We start from the raw sequence: 12,891 nt of genomic DNA, 5'->3' as shown, positions 1-12,891 counted from the left end.
CAGGTTACAGGAAGATTATTGTTATAGTTAACCTGCTTTTCTTCTTCGCAGGTCGTCTATTAATGTCTATAATATTTGTATAAGTCTGTTAACTCCTAGAATTTCTACATGTGTTAGAAATATTTATTTGATTGAGTCTGTAATATAATTGTCATGTTGGACTTGTAAACTTATTAAATACATGTATGGTTGGATTGGATGAGGGAGCCGAGCTCCCCAGTTTATTATATATATATTGTGTTTACAGGTCGAGCGAGTCAAAAACTCCCTGTTAAATAGTCCATTTTATGGTCGGACTCTGTCCGGTTGAATTCTTGAAATTGGGCTCAAATGGGCCTTAGAGTTAGATTGAGGAATAGTTAGGCTTACTACGGGCCTCGGGGGCTTTAGGCTGGCCCAGGTCCTAGTGCCGGTCCGGCCTATAGGTTGGATCGTGACATAATTTTATTTAATTATATTTATTGCCAACATATTAGGAACCTAATGAGACACACATAAAGGCTGTAAGTAAGAAATTAAATTGAGTTATCAAGTTGGACTTGATAAAAATAAAATAAAATAATTTTAAAAACTTATGGACTAAAGTATGAATTTTATTTAGACTGCTTAATGTTCTAATAATTAAGTGTGGACTTAATTTAAAGTTTCAAGAATTATAGAAATTAATTATGTAAATTTTAAATTCTATAGGGTCAATTTATAATTAATAAATTTAAAGGGTTAAATTTATAATTTTAAAAAGTTACACTTTATAAAAAGAAATTTGTCTTCTATTCTCATTTAAGAGAGTTTCCTTTAAGAGCCTGCACTCATATATTCTCAAATTCTCTAAGAGTATCTTGAAAAATTGCCTTACAATCAGTCCATATAGATATCATTAGAGACTAAATATCTGAAAGACTGATGATTTATTACAATTCGGCATAATGGTTAACAAATTCCTCAAACTAATTTAAGATAATTTATAAGATAATAAAATTTTAAAATTCCACCATTTCATAACATTAATTAAAGTTGATTTTGAGTTCAAATTTCTACTGATTTAATGCTAACTGACAATGTATTCATCAGCTTTGACAAAAAATGAAAAACGTATTCATCAGCTTTAATTTAAACTTATATTGTTTTTGCAAGTTCCACTAGATATTTTCATGGATAAATAATTATTTAGTTTTTGAAATTTATTAATATTAATTAATTTTTTTAAATCAAGTTAATTAATATATATAAACTGAAACTTAAAAATAACTTTATAATAATAATTTACCTAACATAATAAGAATATTTAAATCATCACATCGCATAATTTAATTATTTATTTTTATAATTTTTTATAACAAAAATTATTTTATTATATTTAATATCAATTTTTATCTAAAAATTTTAAATGAGTGAGCTTGTATTTTCTTCCTTGTTTCTTATAAGAACTTGGATTCAAGCAATCTGATCATATTGTTTATCTTATTTTGATGATCAAAGTGCTCTTAGACAGGTTCTAATCGTATCTTGACACTTGATCAATATATTTTTTTCTGCATTTCTTCTTAATGCCTTATCACATTGGTTGATATTGTGTTGAGTGGATGCAAAGTCTGCCTTGTTGGATGGTTGTGAGTGCCCGTCAGAAGCGCAAGCAGAGGTAAGACAAGTGTTGGATGGAAAAGGAGATGCGGACGAAAAACGCATTGAAGAGTTAAAGTACCTGAAATTAGTACTCAGAGAAACCTTAAGGCTACACCCTCCAGTGCCCCTTCTGCTTCCAAGAGAATGCAGTGAGACTTGCGAGATTAATGGCTACAAGAAACCTGTCAAGACTAAAGTGGTTGTCAATGCATGGGCACTCGGAAGAGATCCAAGTTATTGGAGTGAAGCTGAGACATTCATTCCAGAGAGATTTCTTGACAGTTCAATTGATTTTAAGGGAAACAACTTTGAATATATCCCATTTGGAGCTGGAAGGAGAATCTGTCCAGGCATATCGTTTGCCCAGTCTAACATTGAGTTGCCACACGCTCATTTATTATATCATTTTGATTGGAAACTTGCTAATGGGTTGAAACAAGAAGATCTGGACATGACAGAGACTTTTGGGCTGACTGCAAGAAAAAAACAAAATCTTGTCTTAATTCCCATTCCTTATGCAAGCCTGTTCAAGTGAGAGAGATATTTATATTGGTGTTATGTCGTCATTAGTAGTACGTAATTTCTGTCTTCCTGAATAAATAATCTATTGTTGAATTAAGCAACTTCAACAACGCATGAAAGAAAAGAACTTATGTTTGAACTAAGTGATCGATCTTGTGTCATTCACTTGGAGCTTAACATCTTCATTTTTTTTTTTATGGATTATGTTTTGATTGAAATTTCAATTTGAAACCTTATATTTTTAAAGATGTAATGTTTAACTATCAAACTAATATAATCTAATTTTAATCAACTTATTCTTCTTGTAATTTTTTTGCATATCTCTAAAATGCCTATAATTCAATTTTTTAGAGAGAGAAGCTCGTCCTTCTTTTCTAAAACATTCTCTGATTCTCTTTAATTTTTTAGATCATATCAAATTATATCAGAAAAATGTATATGTACTTAGTAGGAAATTAAGATTAGATTATAATGTTAAAACAATCAAACTTGGATTTAACTAATAAAAAATGAAAATGATATATCAGATTATAAAAGAATGGGAGGATGATTCATTGTGCAAGTTAATCAACCTTACTATTAACACATTTTTGTTCCATCCTCTCTTGCCCACTCCTGATGGTTTTAATTAGCTTTTGCAAATTGGAACATTTGAGAATATTTATTTTTTAGATTTTTCTTGTATAAATCTAATTTATCATAAATTTAAAATATAAAATGTATAATTAATTTCACATATTTGTATCTTAAAGTTATAATAAATTGAGTCTAAGTAAGTATTTTCTTTAATTTTTAACTTATTTATTTATAAAATTGATTTAGATATAGTAGGATCAGCCCAATTATTTTGGGTCTATGACATTTTTATCTACTTGGGATAGGGCCCACTTCATACAATGAATTGCCATTTAAAAAAAAAAGTAAATGAATTAAAATGCTAATTTTTATCTACAATTGGAATCCAGAAGAAAAGATTCAAAGAATAAAATTGAAGCAATTAACCTTCAAAAAATTATTCTTGGTTTCATATTTGAGAAAACAATCTCAATATTGAGAAATATATGAAAAAGATTACCACAATTTCTTTACAAGATTAAATATAATTGGTTAAATATTTATAACCTCATACAATTTTGTGGAGATTTATCTCTAATATGCATTAAAATGCTTGTTCAACAGAAATCCAATAAATATGGTAGAGTAATAGAGAAATCTTTCCTCAATGCCATCGTGAAAGAGTGCATAGAGTTTGGCAGATTATGTCCACCCAATTTGATTAATATTTTATTTGCTTCAATGTAAATATAATGATTTATTCCAGCTTTGTGTGGAGCCCCTTTTATTGACTTATGTATTTGTCTTCTTGTTCAAAATACAACATTTTTTTATCAATTATTGATGAATTGAATTATGAGTTATTTTTCCATCTTTGCAGGAAGTTGGAACCTGGAGCTTATTATATTATATTTATAGGTCAACGAGTATGACCTCAAACTGCATTCAGATGCAAACAGGGTGGACTGTTTGTCAATAATGCAAATTAAGTAAGAAGTTTTCACCTAACATCATATCTCTTGATGTAAGCAATATCATATTTTCTATTCCCTTTCTGCGTATTTGTTACTTCAATCCCTGCTGCTTCATTACTTGGATTATATATTTTTTTTGGGTTCTTGGGAAATTTTTTAAGGGATGGGCCAGTCAGCATAAGGACATTTACTTAAACAAAAAGAGCAGTTTCTGAAATATAGTTAGCAGTTTCTGAAATATAGTTAACATGTAGCAAACTTACAATAAGAAAGCAAGTTGAAATATTCATATTAGACAACGTCATCCTCCTTGGAATTGTTTGTTGCAAGCATTGAGGATTCGATATCCCTTAATTGGAAAGGAAAGGAAAGGAATAGCATATAAGATAAACACTCTACATAACATATGTCATAGATAGACGTATACAGTACTCACTATGCTAACACTCGTTAATTAAATACCCCACACATAGTGCCAAGCACAATACACTTATCTAAGCATCACATATTTATCAATACTCATTTATTTATACTTAAATATTTATATATCTAAATACACGAATTTAGTCTTTTGCAGTTTCCACCATTGTTATGCCACTGGCAGAGGATGGCACAGAGTAGGAGTCAAGCACAAGTCGTTTTTTCTTCTGACAACTGATCCAAAAGACTCTGTCATGTCTAGTTCTTCTAGCTTCATTCCACTAGGGAGTTTCCAATCAAAATGGTAAAGCAAATTTGCGAGTGGAAGCTCGACATTAACCATACCAAATGATATGCCAGGACAAATCCTCCTTCCGGCACCAAATGGGATGTACTCAAAATTAGCTCCCTTGTAATCTATTGTACTATCAGAAAATCTTTCAGGATTGAATCTTTCAGCCTCAATCCAATAATTTGGATCCCTTCCTATAGCCCATGCATTAACAATCACTTTGGTTTTGATGGGTATCCGATTTCCATTGATCTCGCATTGCTCTCGAGATTCTCTTGGAAGTAGCAAAGGAAGAGGAGGGTGTAATCGAAGAGTCTCTTTGACAACCAATTTTAAGTAATTTAATTCTCCAAGACCTTCTTCGTCTACATGGCCTTTTCCACTGAAAACTTGCCTCACCTCTGCTTGTGCCTTTTCCATCACTGTTGGGTTTCTTAGCATTTCTGACATCGCCCATTCTGCAGTTGTAGATGAAGTCTCACTCCCAGCAATGAATATGTCCTGAAACAGAAATACAAATTATTATTGTGCAATTAGCATCAAAGGAAATGAAAAAGGAAGCTTCCTGCTTGTTAACGCTTAAATCTTACCAGGATGACTGACTTGATGTTGTCAATTGATAAAGAGAACTCAAGGTTTTCTTGATCCTGAAGGTTCAAAAAAACATCTACAAGATCAACACCCTCATCGGCAATCCTAACCGCTGCTTTTCTGGATCTATGATCACTGATTATATTTTCGAGTATCCTGTCTGCTTCCTGATGCAACCTTTCCATTTTAGCTCCCATCCCACTAACCATTTGAAGCACTTTAATGGAAGGGAACAAATCGGAAATGCTAAAACCTGCTCCCACTTCCATTATTTCTTTAAGAAGAGCTACAAATGCTTCTTGCTCTTCCCTTACCCTACCAAAGGCTGCCCTTGAAATCACACTGTACGTGAAAGCAAACAACTTCTTGCTAAGGTTCACCAGGGATCCTCCATTAAAAGAAATACTACTCATTAGATTTGATACCTCTTCTTCCCTGATTGATCTGAATGATTGCACACGCTTAGCACTTAGCAACTCCAGCATGCAAATTTTCCTCATCTGTCTCCAGTACCCTCCATATGGTGCAAATGCAATGTCTGCAGACTCATAAGAGATGATATGTGCGGAAAGACTAAAGGGTCTTTGGGCGAAGATAATATCATTGGTTTTCATAACATCTTTTGCAATTTCTGGGGAAGAAATGACTATGGTGGTAACTTCCCCAAGTTGAAGGTGCATAAGAGGTCCATATTTCTTGGCCAAATCTTGAAGTCTATGATGGGGTAGAGAGCCAAGTAAATTATGCATATTTCCTATGATGGGTAGCTTCCTTGGTCCTGGAGGTAGATTTTGATTGGTTTTTGATCTTCTGCATATTTTCAGCACCATAAAGATGAAGATGAAGGAGGTGAACAATACTGGGAAGGAAAGGAATTGGTGCTGATCCATGATGAAAGTGGAAAGGAGGCTCATGGTTGAACTTCCATCAGTGAAAAGCTCCACATCTTCATTTATACAGCTTGTGGATCACCACCAGCGCCTTTCTTGACTACAGTTTTGTCTTCTAATTGGTTGAATCTTTATATGGATCGATTTTTTTTCTTCCCAATACAGAAACATATGATGTATTTAGTAGGTGAATCTTAGATAGCATTGATAGCCTTGAATATAACCTCTTGAAACAATTCACATTTTCAAAAATCAAAGCTTTGCTGATTTAGTTGGAAATCCTTATTCAAAGTTTGAACATTCCAAGAGCATTGTGTAGGGTACATTAAATCCGAAATCAAATTGACTAAAGGTTTATTAGGGAATTTAATTTGTGGTTGTGAAGGGAAATATATTCTAGTCCTGCCACATTTTCCAGCCACTGTATTTGACTTGAAAAGTAAGAATGCTTAATTCATTCAAATGAAACTCATTGCAAGAAAAGACAAAAAATTAATTCCATGATAGAATAAATTTTGATACTTTTTTCTTTCTTTTCAGCATGTAGCGATCGATTACTAATGCGTTGCATGTTCCATCTGATTTCTTTATTAGTTGATTTCGTTGTAATTGAATGAATCACATTTAATACTTTGATAAATTTTGCTAGAGAGCTGTCCAACGTCTCTGGGCGGTTGAGGAATGTATTAAAAATAAAACAAGAGTTGTGTGTATTTAATGATAATAATTTTTTTTTTTTAAATCTAGTTAAGTATGCAATCCAATCTCCGACCGTTTAGAATTGGCAGCTCGGATGGAATTGGAGGGCACTCTGAGGCTTGTTTCTCTCTTCGGCCGAGCTCAAGCCCAGATATTTTTTGCGAATTGTACATCTCTTCTATCTTTCAATGGCCATCCAGAGTCCAATACTGTCAACTTCTGGGCCTATTCCTGACTAACAAAACTAACTTGTGACCCATAATATAAGAATTCATCTTCTGATTCTAGTTTTGTGGATAACAACTGGTGGCCTGGCGCTACCTAATCTGACTCTAGTGTGGAGCCCGAGCAGAGTTTTGAATCCAGTAATCCATTGCTTTAATTATTTCGATGTAATTAGCTTATGGATAAAATGACAATTTTTTTTTTACCAGAAAATAACAATTGCCATTGAAATGATACATGATTCAAAGCCCATAACACATCAAACCAAATTAAACTTTGAATCCAGACCCAAACAATAGAGGCCCAACTCTCAAATGGAACCCTAACCAATTCGGGTAATCAACCCGATTTCTTCAACCCAGCAACAGAGGAGGAAGCGTCCCTCACCATCGAGGCAACTGTAGGATTCATCAATGCCGCATATTGATCACGCAAAGAAGAGTCACAGTTACAATCTTACATCTCTAAGGAACATTTTTAGTGAGAGGTTAATAATTTCTTAAGTACTTTTCCCTTGCAGTTCGGTTTTTTCAAAAGTAAAGTTTATCTTGGTGGCCAAATAGTTCATATCATTTGGTGGTAGAGTCAGTCCTATTTTACTAGGCCTAAATATTTTTTAATAAAAAAATATGTTATTATTGGACGCGAGTTATGGAAATTCAGAATGCAGAGAATGTCTCCAACCCCAGCTCTGCATATATTGGTGTCGAGAAAAATTAATCGGGTAATTGAATTTCTCTCACTCACAAGGGAGACGACACTCCTGATTGCTCACCTTAGGATAGAAGGACATTTTGTTTAGGCATGCTTTGTGAATTTTCATTTGAATTTATCATCAGGAACATATTTCCAGCTAAATTTTTCATCTCTCCTTTTTCTGCTTTTGCATTTTGCCATGAGTCCAGATTAATCTACTGCCATTCTATTGTTCAATTGCTCATTACGTCTGCAAGCTGCAGGTGAATATTTCTATTCTTTCCTTCTTACAAAAACTAACGTAAAGTGTTTTTTTTGTTGTGAATAATGCTGGGTTGATGCAGCCACTCATTATCCCCAACCTGCAAGGTTTGCAGCACAGAAAAACCCAAAAGATACAAAACAAGGTCCTGCAAATTCTGTACTTGGATATATAACAGTGTGAAGTTGGACAAATGCTCAGCTTTCCAAACTAGGGAATTAGCTTGATTTATCTTGCAAATATACTTAATACATCAAAGCAGCCAATGGCATATAAAACCAATACTGTCAAGAAAAATTCAACAGGAAATCCAATTCCTGCTGTAACCCAGGAAAACCATGTTTGTCTGAGTCCAACCTGTCTCTGATGCATGGTGGCTGCCTCTTGAGAACAAACAAAGTTCCTTGCATAACCAAAAGACTCAAAAGACCAAATCGGAATCTAGACCCATCAATTTGAATGGATTTTAGTCATAAGATACAAGAAACCAAACCCCACCTATTTAGTGCAGCCGTTTATCATCACCATAATAGTATATTATACTTGTATAATTAGACAGAACCTTCATCCACATCTCCATTGACAATCTTTTAAGTGCTTTCTATTACCATCTCTTTGAACAATATTTTTCAGATGTTCTGTATTTCATTTCACAAAGGTGGTAGCTTTTCTCTAGAAACAGACTAATCAAACAAATAAAAAATTTTGCATATATTGGAGATAAAAAAAAAAAGAAGACAGTAATCAAATCCAACAGAATTGGAATAAAATTAAAACACTAAGGTAAGATTATATTATCACTAGGTAGGATTAGAACACAGCCTTCTCTGTTCAATAAGAGAACTTCGGTTCTCAAATACAACAGAAGGCAAATTCTCAAATCCCAAAATACCAACCAAAATTTCCAAATTCTAACTAGGAAAAAAGCCATCTAAATAACATAATCAGACCACTCAGCTATGTGCGAAGTGTGGTCCATGGTAAAACTGGGAATCTTGTCAAGCTTAATTGGGTTCTGCTTCCCTCCAACCAATCTAGCTGGGTTACCAACAGCAGTGGTCCTGGGTGGCACGTCCTTCAACACCACAGAACAAGCCCCAATCTTGGCTCCATCACCAATCCTAATGTTACCCAAAATACAAGTCCCAGCCCCAATCAAAACCCCATCACCAATCTTTGGATGCCTGTCTCCAGAAATCTTCCCAGTACCACCTAAAGTCATATTATGCAAGATTGACACATTGTTCCCAATCACAGCAGTCTCTCCAACAACTACTCCTGTAGCATGATCGAGTAATATACCATGTCCAATCCTTGCTCCTGGATGAATATCGACTGCAAAAGCCTCAGATACTCTGTTTTGTATCAATATAGCTAAAACATTTCTACCTTGGGTCCATAATTTATGCGCTACTCTATGGGCTTGGCACGCCAGAAACCCCTTGAAATTCAAGAAACAGTGCACGTAGCTTATGCACGCTGGATCTCTTTCCTTCGCAGCTATCAAATCCTCCTTCACCGCACTAATGATGTCTCGATTCTCTTCAAGAACCCCTACAAAAATATCAAACAGAGTACTACTAGGAAGGCTAGAATTGCTCAACTTGATTGCGAGATGATTCGCCAACGCCCTTTCTAGTGTCTTCTGAGACAAAATGGAGGTATAGTAGTAGCTGGATGCAATTGGTTCCTGCTCAACATCTAACCTGGCTTCCTCCTGCATTTTGAGCCATGGATCTTCTCTATCATCGTATTCGTGGTGGAGATCTTCAACAACAGACTGCGTATGCATGGTTTTCATATGATTCTTGGTAAAGGGTAAGCCAGAAACACGATCGGAGAAACTGGGTTGAAAAAATTTCGCATAATTGTAAAAGTTATCATCCGCTTGAGACCTGTTTGGATCGCGAGAAAGATGAGAGGTGTCCGTTCTAGGAGTGTCAACACAAGCAGCCATGGGATTGAAATGGAGATGCTTGGAAAGGGTGCAAATAGATGAAGAAGCGTTTGGAAACAAGAAAGGATTGCGAAGAGAGAGAGGAGAAAAGGCCTTATATAGAGAAGGGGCTAGCACCAGAACTTTCATGGCAAATTCAGATTTTCTTGGGAAATTTTTTTAGTGGATAACGAAATAATCAACAGAATAAGCGGCAATCTTAATATTGTAACTGTAATACGTATGGACTGACCACATAAACAGGCTTGTGAAGCTCCTGGTGTCGATCTCACACGCAATATATATATTTATAATCCCTGGCAGTTGTACAGTGAAGTGAACATCTGCCACACGGCACAATGAATGAGGTGCACGTGATAACAGAAGTATGGAGCAAGTGGAATACTTAAAAAAAAAGTGAAATAATTTTCTGAACCATAACTTTATGAAATTGGTTTGCATGGATGCAAAATCCTTACCAATTTTATGAATTAGCGGCAAAATATTACTCTTCCTTACACTTTTATTTATCTTCAGTTTGATTATGTTAGGGAAAAAATGTTATAAAAAATAAAATAAAATTTCCACTTTTACTTATTTGATAAGTTAAAGAAAAATAGAGAAAAAAAAAAAGATGATTATTTTATTTTTTTAATAATAATAATAATAATAATAATAAAAGTATAAGATTATGTATATGTATATAGTTTTTTTATTTATTTATCTACTTATTAGATAAAAAGGTAAAATCATTTATAGAGTGAGGATAAAATGATAATTTATTTTTTTTTTTACTCTGTCTCTTTTTAAAATTTAAACACAAAAAGGAAAAAATAAAAAAAAATTCCTATGTTATTTTTCTTTATTTCCTATTAAAGTTATTTAAATAGAGGCTAAAATTTTTATACAATAATTAAAAAGCATTTTCATTACTTAAATTATAATAAAATATTTTTTAATTTGATTAAACTATTCTTTATCTTATTTAATTAGAAGAGGTGATAAGATAGATTTTAAAAAATTATAAAAATAAAAAAAAAGTTAATTAATATTTTTTAATATTTTTAAAATAATAAATAATTTTAAATAAAATAATTTATAAAAAATGATAAATAAAAATAGAAAGAAGGAATAAGTATGGAAACTTTCTTATCTTTATTTCTTTTTCAAATTTAGGAATGAAATAACATAAATAAATATTTTTTTTTCATAAAATATCTAATCGAAAGCTTATTTTAAATTCCGAATTTTAGTTTTTTAAGAAAGTCTCATCTCAAGCTTTAATTTTAAAAAATAAAATTAAATAAAATTTATAATTTTAGTAAATATTAAAATTAAAAAATGAATTAATTAAGAGTGTTTAAACTTTTTTATAAAAAAAAATTATGATTTGATTTTTTAAAATTTATTAAATTATAAAAATTTAAAAATAAAATATAATATTTTTAAAAATTAAAAGCATTATTAATTTTTTTAATAAAAATAAAAAATTAATTTATACATTCAGTCTAAAATGTCCTGTGGAACAATATCGTCCTTGTTATGTGATAATCAAGATACATGCACTTAACAATCATACCTAATGATTAAGTAAAATCGAGTAAAAAAAAGACAATCTTATATCATCTGGGCCTCCTTTTCTTTTTGTCATAAATATTGTTTTTCTATTTTTTAATATTTAAAATGTTCACAAATAATTTAATAAAAAATATTTTTTATAAAATAAATTAAATTATTTAAAAAAAATACTTTTTTTAGGAAAAAAATTTATTTTTCAGAATTATTAAAATTTAAATATATATAAATATGTATCATTAGTTTAATATTATAATTAAATAATAAAAAAATAATTATGAGTCTATTTGATAGTACTAACTATTTTAAGAGTAAATAGTTATTTATTAATAGTTAAATATTAATTAATAATATTTAATTATTTTTATAATAGTTAAAAGTATAAGTATTTGATGAAAATATTTTTAAATTAATTATTTAATATAAAAATGATAATATCATTGATTTAAAATGATCAAAACACTCTTTTATGTGAAATAACAATTAAAATAAATTTAAAAATATTATTATATATTTATATTATTCAACAATATAAATAAAAAATATTATTAAATAAAATGTAAAAATATATAATGTCAGTTCCTGAGTGCTAATCTCTTAATCCTTTTATTAAAAAAAAAAAAAAGAATTTAATTGAGTTGGGTATCCTTGCTTGTTACTCAAACCCCAAAAGCTTTCGGTTTCGTTGTCCGCTTCCCTTTTCCATCACAAGTGTAAAACATACCAAACCAAAAGAAATTTCTCTAATACTAATTTCTTTGTCCTTTCCATTTTTATTGATAACATATTCTAATACACATCTTCATTAGAAGAAGAGATTCATTCAAGATGAATCCATTCAGATAATTATAAATAGCAATTTAATTAGAAGGATAAATATCTTGCAATGTAATTTTGTATAAATTAAAAAAATTAAATTTTATTATCATTTAATTTTTAAATTATGTCATGAGAATTTGTCGTAAAATTTTGATTTGAGAGTTGAAAATTAAGAATAAGTTTTCAATTTTAGTAAAATACTTAGTTTTACATACTCATTAATCTCTTATAATTCATTAAATAAGAAATATATATTATCAACAATACTATAATTAAATATCATAAAAATAATAAAAAATAAATTAAATTGAACATTTTATAATAATTTAAATAATAATAATTATGGATAGATAAAATTAAACCTTTTAACTTTTTATGATATTATAATTTTACTAAAAAAAGATAATTATTTTATTTCTTATAATTTTTTTTAAATTACTATTGCAGAGTTATTATTATTATTATTATTATTATTATTATTATTATTATTATTATTATTATTATTATTAATTTTCTTTTATCTTTATTTTCTTTATTGTTAAAAGTAGTATGAGCATAATTTATAAAAATCGATACTTTAAAAAATTAAATTAATTAATAAGAATTATTGTTGAAAATTTTAACATTATAAAAACTAAATCATATTAATTTAAACTTATTTTACAGTTTTAAAACGATTTTAATTTTTTTTATTAATAATTAAATTAAAAATTCTATCAAATAGTTCCAAATAAGAGAATGAAAAAAAATTAATTTTACAAATATTTTTTTTATATTTTATATAAATTATGTTATTTTATATAGTTATATAT

The 12,891-nt window shown here is 30.4% G+C and overlaps 3 protein-coding genes across 3 annotated transcripts; 1 reads left to right on the top strand and 2 right to left on the bottom strand.

The window, feature by feature from the left end:
• The first annotated feature begins 1,058 nt into the window (after positions 1–1,058).
• On the top strand, positions 1,059–2,158 carry LOC131179385 (premnaspirodiene oxygenase-like). The gene is made up of 2 exons (XM_058146208.1): positions 1,059–1,092; positions 1,581–2,158. Exons 1-2 carry the CDS (start codon positions 1,059–1,061, stop codon positions 2,156–2,158), a joined length of 612 nt encoding a protein of 203 aa, XP_058002191.1.
• Positions 2,159–4,035: 1,877 nt separating this feature from the next.
• LOC110632747 (desmethyl-deoxy-podophyllotoxin synthase-like) lies at positions 4,036–5,986 on the bottom strand. Its single transcript, XM_021781073.2, has 2 exons — positions 4,977–5,986; positions 4,036–4,887 (listed from the first exon to the last, which is right to left on the bottom strand). Exons 1-2 carry the CDS (start codon positions 5,889–5,891, stop codon positions 4,264–4,266), a joined length of 1,539 nt encoding a protein of 512 aa, XP_021636765.2. The 5' UTR covers positions 5,892–5,986; the 3' UTR covers positions 4,036–4,263.
• Positions 5,987–8,514: 2,528 nt separating this feature from the next.
• Positions 8,515–9,967, bottom strand: LOC110632773 (serine acetyltransferase 1, chloroplastic). Its single transcript, XM_021781098.2, has one exon. The coding sequence runs from the start codon at positions 9,833–9,835 to the stop codon at positions 8,681–8,683; it is 1,155 nt and encodes a 384-aa protein (XP_021636790.2). The 5' UTR covers positions 9,836–9,967; the 3' UTR covers positions 8,515–8,680.
• Between the last annotated feature and the right edge of the window lie 2,924 nt (positions 9,968–12,891).

This window comes from Hevea brasiliensis, chromosome 4 (assembly GCF_030052815.1).
Source record: "Hevea brasiliensis isolate MT/VB/25A 57/8 chromosome 4, ASM3005281v1, whole genome shotgun sequence".
Lineage (NCBI taxonomy): Eukaryota > Viridiplantae > Streptophyta > Magnoliopsida > Malpighiales > Euphorbiaceae > Hevea > Hevea brasiliensis.
The sequence above is the reverse complement of the archived record's forward strand: the minus strand, read 5'-3'. Positions and strand labels throughout refer to the sequence as shown.

Excerpts from the sequence above, each read along its gene's own strand:
- LOC110632773 (XM_021781098.2), bottom strand. The coding sequence starts at position 9,835 with ATGAAAGTTCTGGTGCTAGCCCCTTCTCTATATAAGGCCTTTTCTCCT.
- LOC110632747 (XM_021781073.2), bottom strand. The coding sequence starts at position 5,891 with ATGAGCCTCCTTTCCACTTTCATCATGGATCAGCACCAATTCCTTTCC. Across the intron at positions 4,888-4,976 it reads ACATCAAGTCAGTCATCCTG|GACATATTCATTGCTGGGAG; the intron begins GTAAGATTTAAG and ends TTTCTGTTTCAG.
- LOC131179385 (XM_058146208.1), top strand. The coding sequence starts at position 1,059 with ATGTATTCATCAGCTTTGACAAAAAATGAAAAAC. Across the intron at positions 1,093-1,580 it reads TTTGACAAAAAATGAAAAAC|TGGATGCAAAGTCTGCCTTG; the intron begins GTATTCATCAGC and ends TATTGTGTTGAG.